This window comes from Colletotrichum fructicola, assembly GCF_000319635.2.
Source record: "Colletotrichum fructicola Nara gc5 chromosome Unknown KSG_Nara_v1_contig02, whole genome shotgun sequence".
NCBI classification, from domain to species: domain Eukaryota; kingdom Fungi; phylum Ascomycota; class Sordariomycetes; order Glomerellales; family Glomerellaceae; genus Colletotrichum; species Colletotrichum fructicola.
The window spans coordinates 5289495-5313749 of NW_027094052.1; the positions used below are offsets into that span (position 1 = coordinate 5289495).

General features: G+C 55.5%; 6 protein-coding genes across 6 annotated transcripts; 1 reads left to right on the top strand and 5 right to left on the bottom strand.

The window, feature by feature from the left end:
* Positions 1–3769: 3769 nt before the first annotated feature.
* CGGC5_v004232 (Lon protease-like protein 2) lies at positions 3770–6934 on the bottom strand (the record flags this gene model as incomplete). Its single annotated transcript, XM_032024803.1, has 4 exons — positions 3770–3857; positions 4083–4252; positions 4320–6406; positions 6466–6934. 4 exons carry the CDS (start codon positions 6932–6934, stop codon positions 3770–3772), a joined length of 2814 nt encoding a protein of 937 aa, XP_031878645.1.
* A 1630-nt stretch (positions 6935–8564) lies between these two features.
* Positions 8565–9593, top strand: ssb2 (Replication factor A protein 2; the record flags this gene model as incomplete). Its single annotated transcript, XM_032024802.1, has 3 exons — positions 8565–8568; positions 8646–8866; positions 8958–9593. The coding sequence occupies 3 exons, from the start codon at positions 8565–8567 to the stop codon at positions 9591–9593; spliced, it is 861 nt and encodes a 286-aa protein (XP_031878644.1).
* Positions 9594–10150: 557 nt separating this feature from the next.
* CGGC5_v004234 (putative N-acetyltransferase) lies at positions 10151–11178 on the bottom strand (the record flags this gene model as incomplete). Its single annotated transcript, XM_032024801.1, has 4 exons — positions 10151–10393; positions 10494–10558; positions 10697–10746; positions 10874–11178. The coding sequence occupies 4 exons, from the start codon at positions 11176–11178 to the stop codon at positions 10151–10153; spliced, it is 663 nt and encodes a 220-aa protein (XP_031878605.1).
* A 3293-nt stretch (positions 11179–14471) lies between these two features.
* Positions 14472–15410, bottom strand: idi1 (Isopentenyl-diphosphate Delta-isomerase; the record flags this gene model as incomplete). The annotated part of the gene is made up of 3 exons (XM_032024800.1): positions 14472–14704; positions 14766–15104; positions 15218–15410. 3 exons carry the CDS (start codon positions 15408–15410, stop codon positions 14472–14474), a joined length of 765 nt encoding a protein of 254 aa, XP_031878544.1.
* A 1589-nt stretch (positions 15411–16999) lies between these two features.
* On the bottom strand, positions 17000–19141 carry CGGC5_v004236 (putative transporter; the record flags this gene model as incomplete). Its single annotated transcript, XM_032024799.1, has 3 exons — positions 17000–17087; positions 17188–17516; positions 17609–19141. 3 exons carry the CDS (start codon positions 19139–19141, stop codon positions 17000–17002), a joined length of 1950 nt encoding a protein of 649 aa, XP_031878568.1.
* Positions 19142–21301: 2160 nt separating this feature from the next.
* rpn-1 (26S proteasome regulatory subunit rpn-1) lies at positions 21302–24162 on the bottom strand (the record flags this gene model as incomplete). The annotated part of the gene is made up of 4 exons (XM_032024798.1): positions 21302–21328; positions 21385–23859; positions 23919–23989; positions 24042–24162. 4 exons carry the CDS (start codon positions 24160–24162, stop codon positions 21302–21304), a joined length of 2694 nt encoding a protein of 897 aa, XP_031878634.1.
* Between the last annotated feature and the right edge of the window lie 93 nt (positions 24163–24255).

Below are 24255 nucleotides of genomic sequence, written 5' to 3' on the forward strand. Positions count from 1 at the left end.
AGTCGGGCGAATTGTCAATCAACAATAAGCTTCAACGACTCGACAGACCGAGGCCAATCTCTCACGATGTGGAAATAGGATGCTAAATGACTGGAGCCTCGAGGTCGCGTTGATAAACTTTTGAGCAGGCTGGTGAGTTCGCAAGTTTGCTCCGAGATTCATCAGAGTTCCCTACAAAGACTTGCGGAGTGAAGCTGCTTAGCTTCGACGTCATCGCAGTAGCGTTAGGCGGTAAACGCTTGACAAGGAGGCTGAAGCTTCCGCCCCCCATCATAACATCGTCGGGTCTTTGATGCCGTTGATTTGACTACAAGCGCCAAAAAGTCTCCTCAAAGACAAACCGCCTCGTTCATGCTAGCATCTGTGGGAAAATAGCCCGAGAGACCACACTACTGAATATCTACAGCCACATGGCCCCCGGCACTTTGTACGAAGGCGCTCCTAGATCTGCCGCTAGACGCCCGTCAGCAACTTTTACGGCTCGAGAGCGTCGAAGCCGTTGCTCTTAGCGTCTGAGCAGAGGCGCAATGGCGGATGGGGCGTGTAGTGTGTAACGACACAAGTTCAAACTGGCACGCACGAACAAGACGCCAAGCTAAGGACGTTCATCCGATGTTAAAATTGCGATTTCAAGCCACGATGGGCTTGATGCTGTCAAGGTTCTAGTCCAAAAGATGACTATTGAGCCTCTCCCGGCTGCCTGGTGTCAAAGAGTTCGAAAAACTCATCTCCAAACACGAGATTGCCCTTGCATTCACTAGCTCTAGAACGCCCCGACTTGTCTCTTTTCCCTTTGCCTTTGGAGCCGGCACAGCCCGTCCATGAAAAACGAATCCCCCGTATTCCGTAATTTCGGAGATATGGAGGGGGAAGTGGGAAGATATGTTCCGCCCGCGCCGGCGCGAAAGAAGGCTGCTCCCGGCCCCATCATTCCCGTCTTTGGGATTCTGCCAATAGCCTCCCAGATCTTCTCAAAAGTGAGAGGAGCCAACTCCCAATCAAGGAGATATGTGGCTGGAGATCGCAGAGGCTCTGGCGGGGGGAGAAGGGGCCGGAACTTTTCCCAGGAGATTTCCTCTTTCTCTGGATCTTCTCTCCAAACGGGGTGGTTTTCGATCTACAGAGCTAGGCAGCGACGAACGGACGGGCTCGCGATGAGTAAACAAGAGCCTCTTTATTTCGCCGTCGAGCCGCCGCCGCCTCCTGCCATCATTGACGACGTGAACGCCAGAGACAATAGCGTGGGGAACATTGGAATCTCCGTCCTGCAGACTATCACCGGTCCGGCGTGCCCTTCAGCAATGCCCGCCGAGATCTCTATCTGCGTTTCTTCCCCGTGAGAATCTACACTTCACCCCCTCCTCTAACCCGCACTACGGCCTTCCCGCGGAGGTTGAGAGGGACTGTGACACAGAAGACATCATGCATAGGAGAAAGAGAGAGGGAAAAAAAAAAGAAGTCTCCGTGACAACATGGCCATCCCCCCTCTTCCGTGCTACACCAGACCTACCGGAAGATATTTCGCTTATCGAGTCCCAGTAGATTTCTGGTTCATGCTGTAGCACGGGGATATCGACAAAAGGGAAGGGGGGCGTGTGCATCCGGCTGGTGTGTGAAGGGCTCGGATGACGACGACGGCCACGGCGTATGTGTCCATGCCAGCTGAAGAAGAAGAACAAGAGGCCCTGTGCTATGTTGGCCGGAGGTAACTGTCTATCTGGTGCTCGCGGACACTTCGGGTACTTCCTTCGACAATGGCAGCGGAAAGGACCGTCACAGATGCAACCTTGCCTCTGTTTCTCATCCACCGGGTTAAATTTGCTTCAGTCTACGCCCTCATTATACGTCAGCAGAACCGGGCCATGAAGTTCTTGTAAGGGACAATGCTTTCACCCGGTAGCCTCGTGATTCCCCCAGAGAGGCTAATAAGTTGAGGGGCGGATGCACCCTACACTGGGAAATATTGTCAACCCTCACATGCCCCGATTTTACTTCGACTCAAGATAACTACTAAGCCTACTACTTCCCCTTCCCGCACGCTTGGAGGCGAGGGGCTGGAGTGACGGAGCCACGACCCATTGGACAGGAAACTTGGGAAGATGATGATTGGGTTCCCGAAAGTTGCCGCGGCCTGCTCTGGCTGCGGGCAGCCGTTTGAAGAGCGGAAGCATACCGGCAGAGCATTTGAGATAACCAGATTAAAAGAAAACGTACGGGCGTATTGCGCGTGCTTCGATTTCGAATGACGGACAATTCACCGACGGAAGACGAGGGATTGTTGGGATGCGAAAGCGAGTATACTCTGGCAATGACATGGACGTGGTACCTTCCCGCAGACATACAATAACGAGGCGTTGAGTTGGTATTACAAGTAACATTCTTAGATTCTGTTGCGAATTCAGAACGGGCAGGGAGGGGACGTCCTTCTCGACTCTTTGTATTGAGGGCTGAGCATTCAGATATCAATATTGAATTTCAACCACGCAAAACGAAAAATAAAAAACCCCTTCTATGGGTATTGTCCTGTGTGAGATCTTCGTTGTTTCATACTGATCCTACGAATATAGCTAATTACAATGTATCCGATCTTCGCCAACTTCATTCGTGAGTTATCCTCTTATTATAAGGGAATGATTGAAATTCAAAGCTCGTCATTTGACAAAGCCCACCTCTTGACCGCTTCAAGCCGAGAGCTTGGCCCGTCTTCTTCATGGGCTTCTGTGTCTCTTTTACGCGTACTTTCTGCAACGAATCTACTATCTTAGCACAAAATAGAATAACGCCTTTGGCATCGATACCTACATGAAATCATACAAGAACCCCCCCTCTTCATAATCCATGGTCGATCCAACCTCCTAGCCTTGGGATTACGTGTCTTCCAGACATAGGAGACACGTAATATATACATACGTATAATATCTCAAGGAGAACAAAAGAAAGGAAAAAAAAAAGACATCCGTCTGCTGAATCTCTCGGTATGGATTTGTATCTAAGAATCCCGCCGCTTCTTTCACTATTCCACGTCCCTCTATCTACAGCAAAGACAAAATTCAAGAAACGAATATACTCGGCAACGGTACCCTCCTCCCCCGGCCACCTTGGCAACCTACGTACGGGTCGGCGTATTAAGCGTTGTAACACAACATGGCCATGGAGAAATAAATCCGCGAGCTTTGAGCGGATGCACTCAATCTGCTACACCCTCAGCTTGATCTGACGAACATCCATCCGAGGTGCATGAACACTGGGCCAGTGACCCTGCGCTGAAAACTCTCGGGGAGAATGAACTTCCCTGGATGGGGCATTGTGTACACGATACGATATCTCAAGTTTTTGAGTAAACATGATCACTCACGGCCATGTCGCAAACTCGTCTGAGAGTAGAATACAAATTCTTCCGCGTCTGCGAAGCTATCAAAAATGTTTACATACAGAGCGGCTCCATACCATGGCTATGATGGCCGCCGCTTCTCACTGACGGGGCGCCCCTCATTCTCCCTCTCACATGCCCCGAGACCCAAACAAAATAAGATGCAAGAAACAAAAGCCATACTTTGGATAAAACGCCGAATGAAACCGAGACCTCTTGTCCGCATCTGCCGTGCTATGGCGCTTCCACTTGTTGATAGATACACTCTGGTTTGCGTGGGAGAAGAAGCGGCGAGGCCTCGGTTCCGATGATGATGGTGGTGTTGAGTTGGGTAGTACAAAACCGCGGCTGCTGCGTCTCCTTATCCTGGAAAATGGTACGTTTCCACGCTCTCTTGATTTACAAACGACTCTCGATGGGAGGGAACGGCTCAGCGCCGGGCCACTGGGAATCGGGCCAGACGAGCCGGATGGCCTCCCAGATGTGGCTGAAGTAGGACAAACGTCAGTTACACTGCGTGATCAAAGGGAGCGGTTCCAGGACCAGGGGGTGATGAGTGGGTTGCGAGGTTTGCCTTGAGTCGCACCGCGTCGGGGAGACACAACGCCATGGGACGGACGGGAGGGCTTGTTGGTGGAATGGGACGACTTCAGGAAGCGAGGGGGCAGAGAGTACAAGGTAAGGGGGTGAGAGTGTTTGAGGTCGGACTTACCTGACGTGGAGAATTTCGAGACCGTCCTTGACCTCCTGCGGGAGATCTTTCACATCCTTCCGATTCTGCGCGGGGAGTAGCACCGTCTTGACACCCGCCCGGAGAGCGCCGATGAGCTTCTCCTTGATGCCTCCGACGGCAGTCACACGGCCTCGCAAGGATATTTCACCCTGTCGCACGAGCATGTTGTGTCAGTACACAGCTTATCAGGGAGCATGTTGGTAGATGAAGACTTACGGTCATGGCCATGGTTGGGGGAACTGTCTTCCCAGAGAACAGAGAGATGAGGGCGATGGCTTGGCCAATGCCACTGCTAGGTCCGTCCTTGGGAATGGCGCCAGAGGGACAGTGGACATGGATGCTGCGCTCCTTCATGATGTTGGTCGTCGGCTCCGCCGTCAGGCCCAGTTCATAAGCGTGCGCCTTGACCCAAGAGAGGGCGACCTCGACGCTCTCCTTGAGCACATCTCCCAGCTTGCCGGTAAGCTGCACGCTGCCGTTTCCAGGCATGTCGGCAACCTCGATGAATAGGATACTGCCGTTGCCGCCCGAGCTGTACGCCACCAGGCCGGTCACGATGCCGGGTCGACTCGTCTTCTCGGCAATTTCCTCCTCAAACCGTTCGCTACCCAGGATGTCCTCAATGTCCTCAACCGTCAGCTGTGCTTTGTATGTCTCAAGCTGTCCACCATCCTTGGCCTCGGCGAACTCGACCGCCTTGTGCCGGCAGACGGAGCCAATCTCACGCTCCAGGTTGCGAACCCCTGACTCACGGGTGTACGACTCGATAATCTTGGATACCACGTCCTTGTCGAAGTGGACCTGGTCTTCCGACAGACCGTTGACCCGGATCTGCTTGGGCACAAGGTGCTGCATTGCAATGTGTCGTTTCTCAAGCGTCGTGTAGCCTGGCAGGTAAATGGTTTCCATACGGTCTAGGAGGGGCGCCGGGATGGTGTTCAGGTCGTTGGCGGTGGCGATGAACAGTACCTTGCTCAAGTCAATGGGCAACCCCACGTAGTGATCCGTGAACGAGTTGTTTTGCTCCGGATCGAGGACCTCAAGCATCGCTGCGGAAGGGTCGCCGTGGAAGTTGGACATGCCCAACTTGTCAATCTCGTCCAACAAGAACACAGGGTTCGCCACTCCAACCTTCCTCAAGCCTTGCACGATCAAGCCGGGCATGGCCGCGACATATGTCCGTCGGTGGCCACGAATCTCGGCTTCATCCCTGACACCACCCAGTGAGATTCTGTGGAACTTCCTGCCCAACGCGGTGGCTACAGATCTCGCCAAGCTGGTCTTGCCGACACCCGGTGGTCCAGCCAGAAGCATGATGGGTGACCTGTCGACCATGCGCCTTGACCGGAGAACCTCGAGCTTTGTGTTGGCCAGCTTCGTTCGCTCTTCCTGCTCCGCATCGACCTTCTCCTCTTCCTTGGTCTCGCCCTCCTTGTCCTTGTCCGACTCCGGCGGAACCAGCTCCTGCTCGGCCTTCTTGATCTGCTCTTCGACATCATCGTTGATGGACTGCTTGAGTCTCAGGACGGCTAGGTACTCGACGAGGCGCTTCTTGACCTTGTCCAAGCCGTAGTGATCTTCGTCAAGTTGCTTGCGGGCTCTCGCCAGGGTATCGGGGCCCAGTCTGTCGTCTGTTGTCACGGTCCAGGGGATCTCGGCGAGCACGTCGAGCCACGTGCGAGTGACCTGATACTCCTGGTTCCCAGGCATCATCTTCTTCAACCTCCTCAGCTCCCTGTCGGCCATCTTGGCAGCCTCCGGCGGCAGCTGCGCCTTATCCAGCTTCTTCTTGAGCTCCTCCAACTCATTGGGCTCCTGATCCTCGTCTTGGTTGGGGCCCATGACGCCGTTGGGACCAGGAGGGAACATGGTGTTCGGCGGCATCGGGATGCCATTGGGACCGACGCGGCGCGATGAGCGGTCGTTGATCTTGTCCAGGAATTGGACAGGCACGCTGGTAAACGTTGTGATCTTGAAATTGTTCTTAATACCCCCGACCTGACGATCCAGCAGCTCAATGACCTTGGCAAGGCGGACCTTAACATCCAGGGCCGCAAGCACCTCCAACTTTTCCTCGTACGAAGCCTCGACGATGTTGGCCATGAAGTCTGCCAGGTTTCCGGCGTCCTTGAGCTCCTTCTTATTGATGAACAGTTCGAGACGTCGAGTCAGCAGGGGCGACAGGCCGCCGGGGCTGTCGGGGCTTCTGGGGAGGAGGGCGGATATGCGGAGAATGGTGACGAGCTCTCTTGATCGCAACTTCAGGAGGGAGAAGAGCTCCTGCATCTGGGCATCTGCAGAGACTGTGGCCAGGCATGTCAGCATGTGACGCCATTGGTGATGTTGGGGCACGAGTACTGACCTTCATCGTGGAAGTACTTAACCTTGGCCTCGAAGTGCGGCCTCTCCTGTGTGACCTTCTCGACGCGGACTCTCGCGACGCCCTCCACGCGCAACGCAAACTCGGCAGTTCCTCTACCCTCGATGCCGGTGATGCGAGCGGCGACGCCGTAGTTAAAGAGGTCGGCCTTGCGGGCGGTACCGGGATCGACCTCCTTGATCAGAGCCTCGTCTACCTGATCGGCATCCTGAATGAGAAGCTGGCCGTTGGGGCCGACGAAAGGGGAGGAGACGGGAACGCAGGCGATGGGGACGGAGTCGATGCGCTCGTTGGGGGCGGCGGAGGCTGCGCGCTCGTAGACGTTTGCGAGAAGGGCGGGGATATCGGGTCGGGCGGCGGTGACGGGAATGCGCTGAGTGACACCGGGCAGCAGGATGGTGCCGCGGGCGAGGGGGATGACGGGGAGGGTCTTGGTTTGTGATCGCGCCATGTGGAAGCCGTAAAAAGGGGGCTTCGGATATCGTGGATGGGCTGTTGTTGTCTATCGGTTCACGTACACCAGGAGTGGTGACGATGGGGCGATTGAGAGATCGGTAAAGGCGTTGGCAATGGTGTTTGTATTAACGTTGCGCCAAAAATGTACGTAGAATGCAATCGAAGTGGCTTGCTGGGCGGAAGAAGAACGTGACGGTGAGGATGTCGCAATCGAGCAGCGTCGGTCGGGTGGCAGTGGCGGAAGGAAAGGGAGTTTGGGTTTGATGGTGCTGGGATGGTTGATGTCAGAAGCATCGGCATGGGGGAGCCGGCGGCGGAGAGAGAGGAGAGAGCTCCCCGGTCGCGGCAGGTGGTCCAATGTCTCCAGACTGCCCGCGAAGCGTCCACGCCCACTGCCCAGTGATAGCGGTGCAGCGTCACTGCAGCGGGCCAGTCGTTGTCAAAGCCGGGGTGCGGGAGCCTCCACAGCGCCATCAGCCGAGGCTAATCTTTGGCTCGGGACCCTGCCGCCACACCGACCACCGAACATGGGGAGAAACTCGTGGAACATTGCCCAATTTGTCCGTGCTTGTCCATGAGCGCTGCGAATGATTCTGCCAATTCGATGCTGTGTCTAGCCTATAGAGTACTGTTCGTTGAGGTCAATCTGTTCGTCCAATGCATCCATTATCTGATGGAGTTCTTCAAGATCCATCAGCCGTGGCTGACACCGTGATCCCGCCTCAATATTCGGACGAAAGCAAGGGTGGTGTTTGAGCTGCCTCGACTTCAGTCGGCTTTCACTCACATCAATGTTGCATTCGACTCAGAAACCAGGTCCAGCATTGAATGTTCTGGCTGTCATAGAAGACTCAATTGTTCTTCCATCATGTGACGCCGAGCGGACTTTGGACCTTCATCTGCGAGTCCAAGACCCTGAATCGGGTAACTCGCATTCCGTCTCATAGTAAACACTTCAAGTTGAACGCGACATATGAATGAGAATAAAGCAAAGAATGACGGGTAGAACCCCGGGAATATCTGTCATGATCCTTTGATGACTGTATCTTGATCCAGAGTAAAGAGCGGCTGCACATGTCTTGAGCAGCGTCTGCTCACTCAACTGACTACTTGCGTTTGATAGGCATTTACGGGGGTAAACAACGCGAAAAAGTACGAATCCAAGACTCGTGTTGTGATTAGAATCGAATCAATGTCTGCGTCACGCCAGCCATGAAATAATATAAGTCTCCTTCAACTGACTATATCTCGGACCTTCATCAACCAAGTACTTCTTCTCACTTCAACGGGGGTGACATCAATTTGCATCCCGGCACTCAGCAGCACAGACCACATTCCGTCTACCTTACATAATCACCACCCCACATCCACCCACCTCAGCATTCCATCCAGTCGCAGGGCAGCAACATTCCCAACGCGGGGCAACCATGCAATGGCACAGGCACCCACCGCCCGCCGCCGCCGGGTCCGCCGTTCAAAGTCCAGTCATCAATTAACGCGTAAAGACGCGTCCCCAGCACTAAACCGCCCTTTCACGCATCTCGACAAAAAATCACCCCTCCCCTCCTCGACCGCCTCCTCCATCTCCCACGTCACCAACCCTTTATACCACAATTACAGATACAATGGGTACGTCCAACCGACCGTCTCCACCATCTTCAATCCAAAGCAGAAGAAAAATACTCTGTCTTACTGACTTAAACCAGCTGCGTACGGCGGATACCAAAAAACATCATACGGCGCCCAGGGAGGCGACGACGCCGGCGGCTTCGTCTACGGCGGCTCGCAGCAGAACAGCCAGGGCGGCGGCGGCGGCAAGGCGTACAGCGAAGAATCCCTCCGCCCCGTCACGATCAAGCAGATCATCGACGCAGAGGAAGCCTACCCCGGCGCCGACTTCAAAATCGACGGAGCAACCGTCACACAAGTTCGTGTTTGCCCCTTCTCTTCCGCCTTACTCTCCCCCTTCTACCCTCCCAAAATCACTTTCTTTTGCTGATTTTCCTCCTTCCACACAGGTAACCTTCGTCGCCCAGATCCGCCAAATCTCCCCGCAACCAACAAACATCACCCTCAAGCTCGACGACGGCACGGGTCTCATCGAGGCCAAGAAGTGGGTCGACACGGACAAGAAGGACGACGACGCCGCCGGCCTCGACCTCGAGGGCCACGTCCGCGTCTGGGGCCGCATCAAGTCCTTCAACGGCAAGCGCCACGTCGGCGCCCACTTCATCCGCCCCGTCACCGACTTCAACGAGGTCAACTACCACCTCCTCGAGTCCACCTACGTCCACCTCTACTTCACCAAGGGTCCCCTCGGTGCTAACGGCGCCGCTAACGGCGCTGGCGGCGGCGACGGCATGTTCGTCGACGGCAACGACAACTACGGGAACGATGGCGGTGCCGGCGGTGCTGGTGCCGGTGGCGGGTCTGCGCACGCGGGCAAGCTGAGGGGGTGCTCCGTCGCCGCGCAAAAGATGTTCAACTTCATCAACAACGCGCCCGGCGGCAACGAGGGCGTGCATATCAACCAGATTTCGACGGGTGCGGGCCTGAGCATACGCGACGTCATGGGTGCCGCGGACGAGCTGCTGGGCCAGGGTCTGATTTACACCACCATCGACGACGAGACGTGGGCTATCCTCGATTACTGATCTGGTGGCTTACTTATATCAAACGAATGGTTGTTGGAAACCGAACGGAGCAGAAGAGTGTGTAGGTGCGGGTTGCAAAGAACGCAAAATGCGTTGGCGGAGGGCTGATATCCAGCATGAGAAAAAAAGAGTTGGCAAGGTGGGCGGAAACACGAGAACGCGTCCATTCCCCAGTTGGAGGAATGAAATGAGTGAATTGGTCGTTATTCTAATGAATGGCTACAGCTAGTTGGTAGATACAAGCGAAGCAAGAAACCAAATAAAAAACATTCGCAAAACCGGGTCACATGTTCATCGCCCGCTGCGGCAGAGACTGTGTGCGAGAGTCAAATAAATATGCGCCGATGTTGGATCGGGCACACCCCTCAGGGGAGGTTGAACACTTGAGCGTAGGTCAGTAGCAGACTGGACGCAGGCGCAAGCCCGAAAGGACCGAGAAAAACACCCGAGAACAATTCCCTAATTTGTCAAGAAGAAAACAACCACATCATCTGACATCATCACATCACTTGTTCCATTTCAGGGGAAAGGTGACTGACAGGCCTTGCACCACGAAATCACACCAGTGACACTTCCTTCATGACCGTGTTGACTTGCATCTTGATGTTGCTAGCCACGACGGCCGAGTAGACCCCCGTTTTGCGGGGGATCGGTTCGCGGACCATGACGAATAGGCTGACGGGGGTGTTTCCACGGGTCAAGCGGATCTCACGCTTGTACTCGAAGCCGAACTTGCTGTAGTAGACATTGTTCGAGAGGGAGCTCGACTCAAGGTACACGGCGCGGTTTTCCGCGTCGGCCTGTGCTTGTTAGTGGGATTTGCATGGACGAAGTAGAGAGGCGATCCTCATGACGGACGCAGAATCATGGTGTCAGAGGGAAGAAATGGCCGAGACGTACCCTCTCAATCATGTCGTTAAGCAACTTCCGCGCATACCCCCTGCCTCGGGCACTTGGCTTGGTCCCTAAATAGACCAGATAGTAACAGTCATTGTCCCGCTCGCCCATGACCTCATGCTTCGTGTCGTGTAGCAGTGGCATTAACTCGTCATAGTAACGACTCCTGCCTTCCGCGGTGAGCTGGTAGTAGAGCCGCCACATACCACTTCGGAGGATAGTCAGCCAACCATTGTCGACCGATCCGGGAGGCATCCTGTATGTATCCGTCTGATGTTAGCTCAGAGTTACCGCGATGTCAATGTCGGAGCATCACTCATCATGAGGACGTGTAGTTCTACAGCTGGTAGGGCCCAGTATGATGAAGCATCAAGATTACTCACCAGAGAGCGACGCCGTCGTGGTCGGGACCTATGGTAGTGACAAGTCCATCGTAACAGTGAGAGGCTGTGATGTAAGTCATGATGTCGACATGCAGCTTCCACTTGTGTTCTGCCGAGTAGCTGGCCATGTCATCGGCGTCGAGGAGGTACTGGCTAAGTTCATCAGCAGCAAAGGCATGGGCCAGCGAGAGGCCGGCCTCCTTGCACTCCGACATGCCAATAACACGCACGGTATCCTCCCATTTCGGGGGAACGAGAGAGCGTTTGAGCTCGACGAGGGTGACGCTTTTGCTTACGTGCTCCATGACGGGCTTCTTTCCAGAGAGCCTGTCTTGTTCACGAATCTGAACGTGGTCAGCCACAGTCACTGCGATGCGTCGTCTCTCCACCGTGAGACGTACTTAAATTCTGTATACTGTCGCCCGTGTGTACTCTCGAGAGCTGCGTTCTCGAGACGGGCATAAACCTGGATGGATGGCGAAGGCAATTGAGGCTGGTGCGAAGGTCAACCGACATCAATAATGATTTGACGGGTCAGATCCTTTGGATGGGTGTGGGATCGAAGCAACGATAGAGGGTCGTTAGCGTGATGCTGTAAACGACGCCTTCACGAGGTGCGATGAACGATGTTATATGGGGACTGGCGATGCGTTGTCAAGCAGAGATTCAGATGAAGATGTATGGGCGAGAAAGAGGAATAGTTTGAGAGATCTTGAGTAAGTGCTGTGTTCGATTGAAGTCGAGTGAGCAGCAGTCTAGCAACAAAGCACAGCCCGTAGCTGTGTTCTTGTCCAGAGATCTGCCCCCAGAAACTTGGGGCCTTGAGACGAGGAACTCTCGATACAGATAGGACTTGATCCTTGTCCTTGACCAGGTAGAAACCTAGGTGAAAACTGTACGAGAGCGAACCTATCCAAAGTGTAATGGTATGAAGAAGAGAGTGTCAGAAAGGCAACTCGCCTGGAGAGCGGAGAAGAAAGAGGATTATGTAGTTCGGGGTGTCACTAGACCAACCGGACATGGTAGGGATGAGACGAAGGGAGAGTAAGACAGCAGACTAGGAGGGTGGAGGGGCAAGGAGCCCTGCGCGGGATGGAGCTGGGATTGGGGCGAGGACTCAGACAGTGGCGGCCGTGGGTAGCGGGATGTTGAGAGGAAGTGTCGAACAGCTGGATCGGCCGTTGCTGTGCGTCTACACGGTACAACCCGTCTGCAGAGGAATGCTCGTAGGTATGCTGCTATCTGCTGTAGAACAGAGGCCGAATAAGACGAGAACGGGTGATGGACACCGACGACACACTGAGTCGTGGGGAGGTTATGCCGGTTGCACCGACAGTATGCGGGCAGCTTTGCCTTTGGTATCCGCCTTGGCTTGCCTCAACACTAGCCAAAACCATGCTGATGGGATTCGATACCATCCAGATATGCCGTAATGAAAGGCACGAGGACAGCGCCGTATAAGCTCATGGGGGGGTGGGCAGACCAGGATGACCTGGGTTTAGAGCTCAGGAGAAGATTGCTAGCTGTGTCGGAATAGAGCATGTGTTCGTGTGCCGCATCAGCACTGGTGGTCTACTGAGCAAACCGGCGTGGACGGGTATGCAAGTCCAGCCAACGCCGTTTGCCCCTCTAGCGCGAAGGGATGACCGCCGTGTTGCTCAACTAGTATATGCAGAAGTCAAGTGGTTGAGGAGTGCACGGCGCACAACGGATGAATCCTGAGTCTTGCTTGTTTGTGTCTTGGTGACGGGAGGATGGAGTGGGGTGTGCGGGGAAAGGTTGGCCAGCTGGACCCAGAGATAGGGACGCAAATCCCAGGGTTCATCAGTCGGACTGCTCTCTGTGCCCCGTATCTTGAACCAAACACCCTGCAGTCCAGGAGCCCGCCCAATCGATGCGGATGCACATGCCAACAACGGCATAGTTCGCTGTGAAACCTGACGCGGCCAAGGCGTTCCACTGTGCCTATCAGCTCCGACGTGGAGCCACGGCCGTCCCGGGCGGTGTCCGGGCGTACCGCACCGTGTGCTCCGTTCCGCCCCCAGCGCTGAGCGGGCGAATCGAAGCAGGGCGAAATCCAGGCCGGCCCCAACAAGGCTTCCGCCGAGGAGGGTCTGCAGCTTTGTCAGGTGAGGGGGCTTGGCATGCTAGAGGCTCTGTACGGCATAGGCTCGCCGAAGCGCCCGATCCCGAGGAATGCTCAGATAAGGCAGCGCTGCACCAACAAGGTATATGATGTGACGAGTCGTTGACATCGCAGCTTCACACGTGGGGTGCATACGCCAAGCCCATAGACGAGGATCGCCTTACCGTTGCCGTGTCAGACGCAATACTCTCTGGCTTTGTCGTGGTGTTTTGCGGGTGGCGGATCGATCTCGTCTTACGTCGGCGGAGAGGAATGGTGGGACGGAAGGCATGGACGTTGGCAGTGTTGTGTAAACATTTTGGCCCTTGAAACGGGGCTCGCAGCCGTATGTAAGCTGTCTGCAGCAAGCACGAAGTTAGCCTAGTCAACTGGAATTCCATCGTTTAGACCGTAATCACCGCAGATGAGTTTCTGCTGGGTAACTAGGTTGATCGTTGAAAACACCGAGTCGGAGGGGCTTTGGGCGAGTAGTGATGCGTGGCTGCTTAGTGGCACAGGATGTCTTGGCGCTCCGTGAAGCATTTGTACGACGTGGGATTGCGCGACGTCCAGGTACGGAACGTTGGGCATCGGATGCGGGATTGGGCTGCGTGAAGATCATGGCTTTTCGTGGGGTATACAGCGACGACCGCTGTCAAGAAGGTGAATGAGATCTGATGGAAAACCCGTCTGATGAACAAGAATCACCAAGTCGGACTGACGCAGACGTGCACGCACATTGGCTTCACCATAGCGGTTGGTTTGAGAAAGAGGGAAGACAAATGTTGCAGTACATTTGAGGAACCAAGGAGTTCCACGCGGCCGGTGGGTACTTCGTCATTGCCCGTTTGCTGGGAAGGGTGTAATCCGGAGCTGCTTCCGAAAGCTGAGGTAGGCAACCTGGCGAGGGAGGCACGCCGCTGACAGAACAATCCTTCCCATTTGGAGCGGTAAGTACCCTATCCGGCCCCATAGCTCAGGTTCACTTACTAATATCCTGATTGACTTGTTCTTTCCTGTCATTTCCATCCGAGCACAAGGTAACTGACCATGCAATGTAGTGATGGGCGGTCATTGTCTCGGCAGCTTCGCCTTCGGATACATCTTCAACATGTCCGTACTGCCGCCTTTCGACAACTCGGTTGAATCACGCTCCTCTAACCCTGCAGGACCCGCGACGTAGAGACCCTACGACCCGTGTCTACGTATCTGGCGGTGTCGCGAATTTCACTAAATGATACCAGTCTCCGTGTCTCAATGCTCCTTTTGGCTCGTCTCTACCAAGGCTGACACCCATATTCATAATGTATAACAAGAAAAAGGCGGCGTGTTTGGATATCTAGGTTATCGTAAATCAAGGAAAAAAACAACGTGAAACCGCAGCCACACCTCGACATAACAAGAAACTCCCGCGTCTAAATGCTCATATCCTGTTTTTTTTCTCATTGAAGCATTTGTTTCTTCTTCCATCACTTACATGCGGCGAATCTCCTGCTCGTTGGTGTACTTGTCCAGCCCAGACTCAAGGCTGCCCCACCACTCGAACAGCATGCTCTCGCAGATGAGCTTGAACCACGGCGTGAACTTGAGGTCGGGCTGCTTGAACAGGTTCTTGAGCTCGTCAGCGCTGACGTACTGCGTCGCCTGGACCTCGTTCTTGTTGGGGTTGAGGTCGACCTTGGCCTTGATGAAGAGGATGTAGTCGACTACAGCACCGTCCACGTTAGCGTTATCTATTCATACACACTCCAGGCTCTCAAAACTCACTCTCGTGCTCTCCCCACTTGCCATCGCTAGGCGCCTTGTAGTGAATGCGCGTCAGGAAGTGGAAGTCGTCGAACGGCACCTGCTTGGGGTCGATGCCGAGCTCGTGCTCGAGCTTGCGCCGCGCCGCGTTCTTGACGCCCGCCACCGAGTCCTCCAGGTTGCTGCCCGTCTCGCCGGGGATGCCCAGCGGGTGCGAGCAGCACGTGTTGGTCCACATGTCCGGGAACGTGATCTTCTCCGTCGCGCGCTGCTGCAGCAGCAGCTTGTTGTCCGCGTCGAAGAGGAAGACGGAGAAGGCGCGGTGCAGCAGGCCCTTGTCGATGTTGGTCATGAGGTGGCCTGTTCCGTAGCGGAGGAGAGATTAGCCCTTGTTCGTCCTTGCCGAGCACACTAGATGCCTCCCAGAGGAAGGCAAGCTAGGAAGGGGGAAGAGGGGGGAGCTCTAAACTTACAAGCCTTCTTGCTCGCGTTGCCAATGGGCTTGTCGTTCTCGTCAAGGACAATGCAGACCTCGTCCATCAGGCGAATCTGCTCGGCATCGTGACCGCTCAGCGCCTCGGTGCTCGTGTCGATGTCGGGGAACAGGCGGAGGATCGACTCGGCCGTGATGGCCTCGGTGCCGGTCGTCGTTGTCGTGGTCGACATCTTTGCTACTTTTCTTTCTCCAACACTTGTTCGTTTCGTTTCGTGATATGGTGGGTGGTTGCGCGCGCGCAAAGCTGTGCTTGTTGCTATACACAAAGGTACAAATTTACCGTAACAACGAAATACAGCAAGAGTCAGGCGGGAAGGTCCCGGGAGATTGCCGTGCAATATATAGAATCGAACACACAAGCAGCCGCGGTCGGAGCTTCCCTCCAAAAGTGCGAAAGTGCGAGGATACCTAGGGTGGGTGTGTTTGAAGATCGGACAGTTTTCCCACACACGCCCCTCTCAAGTTTAAAATGGCGGCGAGCAGAGAAAAAAAAGGAGGGGTTCAAGCTTCGTTGGGACACTGATTGGTGTTCCTGGTTGGTCTGGCTACTCGACAGCACCAAGAAAAAAAAACAGTGCCCCTCAACTCCCTGCCCCTGCACTGATTAAATGACCCGCGGCGGTAGCGCGGTAAGCGGCAAAATAGGCACTGGAGCTGGCGAGCTATCAATTCACTGTTTGCTTTCCATCCCTTCCAACACCCACTTTACACGACGGCGGCCACATGGATGTAAGCAGCAAGCATTTGGGAAAGCTGTTTGGGAAAATCACCGCCTCGCTTCGGCCACGGGGTGGTGCAAGCTGCTGAAAGGAGGGGTTGGTCGAGGCCCCCGGCGCCCTCCCCACCGAGCCAACCAACCTTCACTCTTGGGGGCTGCTGTCATGTCATAAGGCATCGACCCTTGCAAGACCAAGCCCACCACGGATACTTTTTCTGCAGCGAGCGTACTGCGGATATCCGGACACAAAGGCTCACGGAAACATTGTGAATGTTTCCGCGCTTTCAACTCATAGAGCATCAACCTATATTCGCCATAAGTGTTTTCTTGAGCTTGATAACAACACTTTAACTAAACTACACCAACGTCCCTCATCTACTTCCAAAAACCCCTTCGAGACAGAAAACAGTCCCTCGGCACGGGTCCTCAGATTTCCAAAACTCTCCAAGCCCGACCTCCGCATCGCTCTCGCACCGGTCAAGCCCTTTAGGAACCCTCCCACCATCTTGAACGAACCTACCAAAACGAGGGCAAAAAACCACGGACGTCCGTCATCGTCTGAGCTTCCCATGTCACAGTCGTAGAAAACTTCCCTAATCCAAAAAGCGCGCCTCCAGAGACACCGCTAAGGTGGTAAAAGAACGGACTTGAAACGCAATCCTTCGTTCGAGGAGTTCTTCTCCTGTCGTTCAGATTCAATCCTACGATCAAGGTAACCACCAATTCAATGGGACATTAACTTGCTTGCCGTGATACTCATCAAGTATGAAGAAAACGACTACAAACTTGAGACGCTACAGAATGCATCATGGACATCATCGTCGCGCATTATGATTAAAACAAGACCTCCTCTTTCCTAGGCAACTTTCCCCCTTCATCTGTGTATGTATATGCTAAAGCAGAACTTTTCTTGCCTAAAACGATCCGATCGCTCCAAAAACGCAACAGCAATGTTATCGTATATGCCACCCCGCAAGGACTTTTTGTCATAAAGCAAACCCCCCCCCCCCCCCCCCCAACGGCCAAGGAGCCCCTCTCGTTTCACTGGGCGCTGTTCCTCGACTCCGCTTCCCTCGCCGCCTGGTTCCAGTCAAAGAGGACGACGAAAGCGTACTCAATCACAGAGACACTACGTTCAAAACAACCGTCAGCATTCGTTTCATCACCGAGGGAGAAATGACCCGCTTCACTGTCCAACGGGAGGAGAGAAATGTAGCAAAAACACTTACAGCGCAAGACCGCCCGTGACGCCGGTCCACAACCCCTTGAGCTTCCAGTCGAGCCCGAACCCGGTCCCGAAAGACACCGGCAGCGCAATGAGATAGTACACGACCAGGTTGGTGTACCCGCCAATAGCGGGCCGCCCGATGCCGCGCAACAGCCCGTGAGCACCCGCGGTGAGGCCGTCAAAGACCTGCATCAGCGCGCACAGCGGCAGCACGTCCGCCACGATGGCGATGACCTCCTCGTCGCTCGTGAAGAGCTTGGGCACCTGGAAACGCAGGCTGCTGAACACCGTGAAGTTGAACAGGCCCACGATGAGAGCTGCGGCGAATGCCTGGCGCAATACGTTAGCTTATCCTACTTTAAATCCCGAAACAAGTGACAGAAATTCAGACGATTCAAGCGGGAAGGCTAGTGGAAACTTACCACTCTGGCGGTAGTCTTTGCCGCATCCACCAACCCTGCACCGATGAGGTTGGCAATTCTGGTGGACGCGGCGATGCTGACGGGGAATGGGATCTGGTACGTGATGGCCGTCAGTGTGAGCACGATGCTCTGCGCCGCCAGGTACTCTGCTCCAAAATGGCTCGAGAACAGCGTCAGGACCTCGAACGCCATGTACTCGGCCTCGATCATGATCATACCAGGCAGCGCCAGGCGCAGCATGGGTCCCCAGTTGGACAGGGCGCGACTGCTGAAACCGCCCCAACATTGAGAGCCGTTGACGAAGCGCACGTAGAGGAACAGCAGCAGCGGAAGCAGGTTCTGGGTGAAGACGACGGCGACGGGCGCGCCAATGTAGCCCCAGTTGAGATGCCAGACCAGAAACCAGTTGACAAAGACATTGATGGGCGCCGCAATCAGGAGCACCCACGTCGTTGCCTGAAACAGGCCCTGCGCCTGCACGAACCGCTTCCCGCCTTCGAAGCAAACGAAAGCTGGACCGCCTAGAATCAGCACGCGCAGGTAAATGCCCGCGAGCCGCGCGGATTCAGGCTCCGGGATGATGGCGCCTAGAACTGCGTCTCCGAAGAACCACAACACGGCCAACGGCAGGAAGCACATGAGCAGAAAGTACGTCATGCGCTGCAGCTGCAGACCGACCAAGTGACGATGCCCAGAGCCGTACGCCTGGGCGCAGAGAGTATCGAGACTGGTTGCGAGACCCTGGAAGGGGGCATAGCAGGTAATGGTCGCGGTCATGGACGCCAGACTGACGGCGCCGAGCTCCATCTTGCCGATGCGACCAACGGTGAAGATGGACACGACGTTGATAGAGTACTGCAACATGAACGTAACAACTAGGGGAGCCGCATACTGAACTATAGTCTTGGACTCGCGCTGCCATGTCGTCCGCAGGTGGCCCGTCGCGACGGCAGCTTCCCATTGCTCGTTGAGGTGCTCGTGGCCGTCCTCCGGGGCCCCGGGCGCGGGGGTGGTACCGGCCAGCAGGGGAGTTGACTCGGTCGGACGACGGACGACAATCTGCGGGGCTTCCTCGTCGTGAGGCTCAAGCGGGACCTTAGTGCTGAAGAGACGACGATATGCGCGGCGGTAGAAAGGCTCGTGTGGTGGTCGGGGGTGTTTTGGCGGGAGAACGTGGTTGTCGCGGAGTAGACTCCTCTCAGCGTCGCGTGACTGCTTCTTCTCGACGCGGGTCAGGAATGGCGGCTCCTCCAAGTCGACAGTCTGCGGGTTCATGACCGGGCGCGATGTGCCAAAGGCGACACCGCTGGGTCGGCGGTAGAACAGAGGTCCTTCCTGCTCGTCGGACTCTGAGGCGGAGCCGACAGCATCCTCGTTCTCGTCGACATATTCTTCGTCTGAGCACTCTGCCAGATCCCTGGCTAGGAGTTCTTGGGCGGTTGGTGTTCCTGAGCGGAAAGAGGAGCTGAGCTGCGAGACGAAGTCGCGGCTTGAGGATGCCGCCTTGATTGGGATTGAGCGGTCGTCGCCCATGTTATCGGTGGTTGATGTTGATCGCTGAAGATCCCCTTCTTTTCCCTATTCAGCCGGCCGACAGTTTTCTCTAACTCTTTTGTTTGTCAACGGTCGAAAGTCCGCCGCAATGATGTAAGTGATCGCAAAGCCAAATCCAATCCGGCCGGAAGCTCGTGTCTTGAATGTCTTGTGAGACGGCGGCGATATAAACAAGGCGATGAGCGGCGTGTGTGCCGAGACCGGTGTGCTCACTTCTCCAAAAGGGCCGGTTGCGCTCCCGATGTATTACTCTTATGCGCCAGCAGAGACGGACACACAACGTCGCAGGCGTACCAATTGCCCGTGAAACTTCGTCGTATGATTCGTTTCTTTTTTTTCGTCTCTCAGCAGATCAAAAACGGCGACGACAATGCCAGGAAGCAAACAACGATAGGAGAAAACTCGGGGAGAAAAGGAGTCGGAGGAGGGTACCGGGCAGACTAGATAGATAGATAGGCAAGTAAGCGCGGCTCGCTGCCCACGGCGTGGCACACCTCCAGCAAGGTTGGTTGATATTGGACGATGCAGTATGAGTGGTTCCCGAGGCAAAAGCTGGGGAATCTGACCATCTTAAGACGCGCCCGTAATAATTGTGAGCAAGATCGCGCCGGCCGACAAGGACGGGAGCTGCGTTTCCCAGGGTCCCCCCCTCCATCCGACCCTGCTTGCCTCCCCGGCGGTCGCCATTGCCCGCCGTGTCCCTCTGATCTGTCATGGGAAAGTGCGGCTAGACCATGGCGGTTGGTGCTTTCCATGTCGCCATACCCACTCGGACCAGCCTGTCTGCCCGCCTGCGATTGCGCTACCTTACTTGGCTGCCCAGTGCCCACCACCTCGCCAAGCCACCCCGTCCACGGGTTGTCCTGTCATCCTCCTCGGCCTGCCTTAGTCGCTATTGTGAGAACGTGCCGCCTGCCTTACATTACAGAGTACAAGCTTGTCACTTACAGGGCGCACGCACGCTCTCCGCAACTGATCTCCCATGCAATCAATCTTGGAATCGCCTGACTCACCAGCCAATGACATAACAGGGAAAGGCCGCTGAAATGCTGCATTAAGCATGTCTCTCACCGTCTCCCCCAACCTCAAGTTCAGCTCTTCGCTTCGCCGTCCATACCAACCATGCACCATCACCCATCACCAGAAAAAAACATCCACCGCCCAAACACACCCCAGAGATAACACGAACACGGCCACCCTCCGACTCCGCCGCGCAACCCGACCGGGACCCCGGATTCAAGCACCGCCCAACGGCCCGACCAGCCCATCGCCTTTTCCTCCTTCTCTCACCTGGCCACCACCAAAAAAAAGTACACTATCCGATGCGATGCCTGCTTGCCCATCGCCCCTCCCTCCTCACCCCGACCCCCGGTCCCCCCGCCACGCACCCGATGCTTGTCGTTGCCCACATCTGGATGGCCGACCCTCCCACCAACACGCACTAGCGAAGCCGAACGACACCCAGGAGGGGCGAACACCACTGTCGCAACCCGCAAATCGGCGTCCTACGCCGTGCCGTCCCCAATCACTCCCTCAGCTTGGTGTTGCAGCTTGCAGTGGAGGGCCTGCATGCCTCTCCGTCCCCCGTCAAGGGTCCCCCCTATGCCTATCTATCCCGTCTTCCCCGTTCCCCGTATCGCGAACAGGCAATATCCCACCACCAACCATTGTGACGTGTATTACGTACAAGGAAGACGGACGACAATTCATCGTGGCCGCCATTATCTCCCTCTTCCTCTCTCGTTCTGTGACCCAAAGGGCAATTTTCGGCGTGGCCTGAGCATTCTGGGCTGGCTAGTTCGCCTGCTTCTGTGCCAACTTTGTCAAAACTTAAGCAGTGGGCAGCATATCGTGCACGACATCACCATAGTCATCATGGCAACTCGCTGCGCTGGAGAGTAGCCTCTGAACCCTCCAACCACCAGACCTCAGTTCACGGCCTGACAATGAAAGAACCTCCCTTAGAAAGGGTAAAACAACGCCTTGTCATTGCAATATCGATCCGTCTATTCGTGGGATCCCATCTGTCTGATGCTGTTCCGCATGCCACTCGCAGATGTAGAATTACTATACAGTGTATCGTGTCCCAGCCCCGAGCCTGAACCAACGATCCCAAGACCCCAAATCAGTCATAACGCTCTATTTGTCCGCCTCCCAGTCGGGGTTCTATCATTCGTTAGCATCAATCCTCGAACACATCCACGGAAATTAAATTAGCTCACCTTCTTCAGAATGACCAGTCCCTCTAGTGTGCTGTTCAAGCTGATGTACTGCTCGTCCTCAAGCTCGGCACGCTCTCCGTACGCCAGGACGACCGGCGTGCTCTGTGTTTGCCAGCCCGTGATCGTCTTGGGGCGACCGGCCTGGCCGACAACATCCACCGCCTGACCAACGCGGACATTGACCTTGAGGGGCTTGAGGTCCTCGTCCAGCGTCACCAGGAAACGGGGATGCATCGCTGTGACCAGGAAGTAAAGCAGGTAGTGCGAGTTTGATGTGATAAACTGCTTCGCGTCGATCATGGCAACCAGCACTGAGAGCAGACCGGACGCGGCAACACGGGAGAGGACGTTGCGGTCCGTGTGGAAGGGGTTGACAGACATGGTTCCCTTGCCCATGTGCAGAAGACCCTGCGCGATGCGCACCATGAAGAGAGACTCCTGGTCGCGGTGGTAGAAGCTGGCCAGCTGGCGGAGCAGCTGAGCCAATCTGGCGTTATTGGTGCCAGCACCCAACAGACCCATGGCGAAGATGGCGTTGATGGCAACATCGTTGTCGTTGTCGTGACTGTATCTTGAGAGCGTGTCGTAGACCTTCATCTGGGGGTTGCTGGGGCTAATGAGACCCATGGCCAGGGGAACTGCCCTCCTGATATTGGGCTCGCCGTAGTGCATGAGGTGACCGAACTGACGCAGAACCATCTCCTGGCCGACATCCTCGCCCATCGCAACGAGGGCAATACCGAGGACGGCATACGACTGGAGGAGCTCGTCGCCCTTCTTCTCGTCAGAGTCCTCAATGTGCTCGTTGCAGATGTGCAGGAGCTCCTGAATCTTCAGGACGGCACCAGTGCCTGCCCAGGCGCAAATCTCCGCCAGAACGGCTGTGGGCTTAGCCATGGGGTGATCAACAGCCTTAAGTGTCTCAAGAATGACATCCACCTCCTCTTGGCGGCCGAAGAAGAGCAGACCAAGACCAAGGGCAAGGAATCGGGTCCACTTGTCGGTGAGCTGGTTCTTGCGCTCGTCGTCTAGCAGCGTGGTGACGATCGCCTCGCTGACTTCGGGGTTAGAGGAGCCCGTGAAAATGAGACCGCAGGACAACGCAGCCATGGCGGAGATCTGCATCTCTTGGGAAGAGTCGGTGATGATGGGCAGCAAGAGCTCCAGCAGCATCTCGTTGTTGGAACCCGCGTAGGAGAGACCCAAGCCCATGATGGAGGCCGTCCGGACGAGGGGGTTCTTGTGGTGCAGCTTGTCCTCGTCACCCAGCAGAGCCAATGCGGGCTCAGAGTCAACGCGGGCTCCGGAGTTCATGATACCAATAGCAAGCATGGAACCAGCCAGGATCTCGGGCTCTGCAGCGTACGTGTACTTGTCGATCTTGTCCAAGCCGGCCTCAACATCCCACAGAAGCAAAGTACCCAAGGAAGCCACCGTCGACATCATGCCGTCACCCTTCGTCTTCCAGACCCAGCTTTCCTTATCCTGCTCCACCAGCATCATCTTGTCGTTGCCAAAGCCGGCATTAACAAAGGCGTTCACAAAGGCAGCGGCCAAGTTGTGCCTGGCGGAATCCAGGTTGGTCATTCCAGCAACACGGCTGCTCTCGAGATGGCTCTTGTAGATGTCCTCGGTCGTCTTGGGGTCAAGGATGTTGAGCTCCTTGCCCAGAGACTTGAAGTGGTCAGAGAGCTTGAGGTTGGACAAGCACTCGACGATCGCATTGTCGCCCTCATCGGTGGGCAAGTCCAGCACGATCCGTTGGCGCGCGATCAAGAATGCAAGCTGCTTCTTGAGGGCGGGGTCGCCGGCCTTCTCGAAATCATCCTTGATCAGGTCGATATCGTTCAGACGGATAGCCAGGGTCATTGCCAGAGTGTACTCCTTGTACTTGAGGTAGATGTCGTGGGCGGTCCTGAGGAAGAGCTCGTTGTCGGGGTAGGTGAGGAGGTTGACCATGCTGACCATGTACAGGCACACGCGTCCGTACGTGTCCTTGTCGAGGTAGTTGGGGATCTGGTCCATGATCTCGAGTTCGCTCATCAGGTCTACGGCATCGGCCTCGGCGTTGCTCTGGAGGAACAGAGGAATGAGGATCAGGGCGAGATCGACCAGGTCCTTCGTGGGCTCGTCGGCGTTTATCCTCTTTCCGTAGACCTCACCAATTTCGAGGGCCAGATGCCTGGTGTATTCGTGACCCCAGGAGCCAATATCGGATGAAGGTGCCAGCAGGCGGTACTTGAGGGTATCTTGTCGGTCTTCGTCTGAATACGTCATGCCAATCACTGACAGGACATCCGCGAGTGAGACCTTGTTGTCGCCCTCTGGCCAGTCCTCGTACAGTTTTGTCATCGTCTCGTAGTGTGGTCTGAGGAACTTGAGGGGCTTCGGCACGGCCGTCATTGACGAGGTCGACGTCTTGATGAAGTTCTTCATGGCCTCCAAGGCCGGCTTGTAGAGGGAGGAGTCGGATTCCTGGTTTCAATTGTCAGCATACAATCCGATAAAACCCTCCTTGGCGAGACTTCACGCACCGTCAGACGCTCGACGAGCATGTCCAGCTCGTTCTTGAGCTGTTGGTCCTCCTCGCTGAGCTCCTCCGCGGCTGCAAACGGTTAGCCACCTGCACCTTCCAGCTCGTCCTGAGATGCTCTCACAATCAATGATTTTCTCATCCTCCTTCTTGCCGTTGACCTGGGTCTTGTCCTTCTTGCCGTCCTCCACGGCCTTGCCCTTGCCCTTGTCGGCGGCGGTGGGCTTCTCGCTGTCCTGCGCCATCTTGACGTAGTGTTGTGGACTCTGGGCGGGCGGGATGCGTCCTCGGGATTTTTGTCAAGAATGGGCGCGGAGATGGAAGTATCGATAGGAAAT